The following is a 2,744-nucleotide window of genomic DNA, read 5'->3' as shown; positions in this document are numbered from 1 at the left end:
TGGAAATAGTGTCTCAGCTTCCTTGCGGTAACTAGTATCGCAAGGGCCAGCTTTTCAATCTTCTGGTACCTCGTCTCTGCTCCTTGAAAAACCCTGCTCACGAAGTAAATAGGGACTTGAGAAGCTTCTTGCTCTTGTACAAGAACCAAACTGATTGCTTGGTCGGATGCCGATATGTAAACCAACAAGGGGAGGTTCGGTCGTGGTTTTGTCAAAATCGAGGGCGATGTCAATGACATCTTGAGTTCCGTGAAAGCTTCTTCACACTCGTTCATCCAAGTGAAATGATCGTCCTTCTTCAGACATTGGAAAAGCAGAAATGCCTTATCAGCTGCCCTTGACAGAAAACGAGATAGAGAAGCCATCCTTTCCGCCAGCTGTTGAACCTCCTTCACCGTAGATGGGCTCCTCATATTGATGATGGCCGAGCACTTGTCGGGGTTTGCTTCGATGCCACGATGAGTTAGTAGAAAACCTAGGAACTTTCCTGCTTGGACCCCAAAGGAACATTTATCGAGGTTCAACATGAGCTGATACTTGCCTATGGTGTCAAATAATTCCTGCAAATCGTCCAAATGCCGATCCACACTCATTGATTACACCACCATGTCATCCAGATAAGCTTCCACGTTCCTACCCAGCTGGTTCACCAACACTTTGTCCATCAAACGTTGATACGTTGCGCCCGCGTTCTTCAAACCAAAAGGCATGACCTTGTAGCAGTAACTGGCTTGATCGACAATGAAAGCAGTTTTGTCCTCGTGTGCTGGGTGCATTCGGATTTGATTGTAACCCGAGTACGCATCCATGAAACTTAACAATTCATACCCCGACGCACCATCAACCAAGCAATCTATATTCTGCAAAGGGTACGAATCCTTTGGGCACACTTTATTTAAATCAGTGAAATCCGTGCACATTCTCCATTTTCCACTACTTTTACGTACCATCACGACGTTTGCAAGCCAGGTCGGGTATTGTATTTCTCATACGTGTCCTGCCATCAATAACTTGTTCGTTTCTTCCGCAATGGCTTTCCGTTTCTCCTCCCCAAACTTCTTCCTTTTCTGGATCACCGGTTTCGCGTCTGGGTCTACAGCCAGCCTGTGGCACATGAAGTCGGGGTCTACTCCTGGCATGTCTTTGGAGTGCCATGCGAATGCCGACATGTTCGCTTTCAATACCTCTATCAGCTTGTCTGCATCCTCCGGAGTTAGGGACGTACCAATCTTCACTTTCTTTCCTTCTGTTATTGTCACCTCTTTAACGTCCTCGGCAAGGGCGGGTTGGCGATCGAAATGGCTCATTCTAGGATCTAAGTCGACAGAGTGGACTTCCTGCTCTACCTGCGCAGTATACAGTCGTCTTCGCGCCTTTAAACTGTCCCCGTAGCACTTCCGAGCGACCTCCTGATCCACTCTAAGGACCCCCACTGCACCATTCGGCAACGGATACTTTACCTTCAAATGGGACGTGGACACTATCGCCCCTAACTTGTTTAGCGTAGGTCTACCGATCAAAATGTTGGAGGATGACTGAGCGTTGACCACTAAGTACCGGACTACAACCGTTTTCATCTGAGCCCCTTGGCCAAAAGTCGTCTCCAAATCGGCGTATCCCCTCGCAACGACCTGGTCTCCTGCAAAACCTACCAGAGTCCCTGCGTAAGGGATGAGTTGGTCGCTGGGTATCTTCATCCCCTCAAAAGCTTCCCAGAATAAGATGTCCGCGAAACTCCCCTGGTCAACCAACACACGCTTCACATTATATCCCATTACAATTGTCGATTTAACAACGGGGTCGTCCTCGTGAGAGGCCACTCCTTCATAGTCAGAGTCCGAGAACGAAATCTCAGGCTGAGATGGTTGTCAAAATTCTGATAATGTTAGCACAGCTCTTTCGGGCAGCTGAGGTAACTCCCCGCCGGCAAAACCCCCTGCGACAGTATTGAAATCCCCATGGATGGGTTGCTGGTGGGCTTTCGACACCTTTGCTGGCGGGTCCCTGGGGGGAGACCTTTCTCTGTGTCATTCTCTCCTTGAGCCACTCTCTGCGTGTTTATGTCGCCTCTCCGGTGAGCCTTCCTCCAATTTTCTTGCCACGAACTTTTTCAGTCGTCCTTCTTTGATCAGATGCTCAATCTGCCTCCTTAGGACGAAGCAATTTTTAGTGGTGTGTCCATGAGCTCTATGGAACTCGCACCAATCAGTCTTAAAGGGCCCCAATTGACGTTTCATCGCAGCCGAAAATTCAAACAATGAAGCGTTGTTGACGTCATGCAGTACCTGTCTCCTAGGAAAATTGAGAGGAGTAAACTTTTCCTCCTCGTTGCTTCGCACCCACTCGCCTCTCGGCCGACCACCATAATCTGCCTGCCGATGATTGCCATCCTTCGCATTATAACGATCACGCCGTTTACTCCAATCGAAACATGGTCGAAGATGTTTATGACCTTCCTTATTACCGACCCCAGCTTCTCGATTTTCCGCCGCCCTTTTGCTGATTTGCCCTTCCTCCGTCTTTATGTGACTTAGGGCAAAGGCTCTTACCTCCGACATCGTTTGACAATTTTCCCTCTCCAGCGCGATGTCGAATGCTCCAGATCTCAGACCCTTCTAGAACGCGATGACCGTCATCCTTTCGTCCAAGGATTCTATCCTCAAGGCGACCTCATTGAACCTCTATAGAAAGTCCTTCAACGACTCCTCATGTTGCTGCTTGATGTCGAACAAGTCCGACGTGAT

The 2,744-nt window shown here is 48.8% G+C and overlaps 1 protein-coding gene across 1 annotated transcript; it reads right to left on the bottom strand.

Moving 5' to 3' along the window:
* Window positions 1-986: 986 nt before the first annotated feature.
* Window positions 987-1,775, bottom strand: LOC145954909 (uncharacterized). The gene has a single exon (XM_083069595.1). It carries the CDS (start codon window positions 1,773-1,775, stop codon window positions 987-989), a length of 789 nt encoding a protein of 262 aa, XP_082925721.1.
* Between the last annotated feature and the right edge of the window lie 969 nt (window positions 1,776-2,744).

The sequence above is a fragment of the Cajanus cajan genome, chromosome 2 (assembly GCF_000230855.2).
Source record: "Cajanus cajan strain Asha chromosome 2, NIPB_CcT2T_4, whole genome shotgun sequence".
NCBI lineage: Eukaryota > Viridiplantae > Streptophyta > Magnoliopsida > Fabales > Fabaceae > Cajanus > Cajanus cajan.
The sequence above is the reverse complement of the archived record's forward strand: the minus strand, read 5'-3'. Positions and strand labels throughout refer to the sequence as shown.

Excerpts from the sequence above, each read along its gene's own strand:
- LOC145954909 (XM_083069595.1), bottom strand. The coding sequence starts at position 1,775 with ATGGGATATAATGTGAAGCGTGTGTTGGTTGACCAGGGGAGTTTCGCG.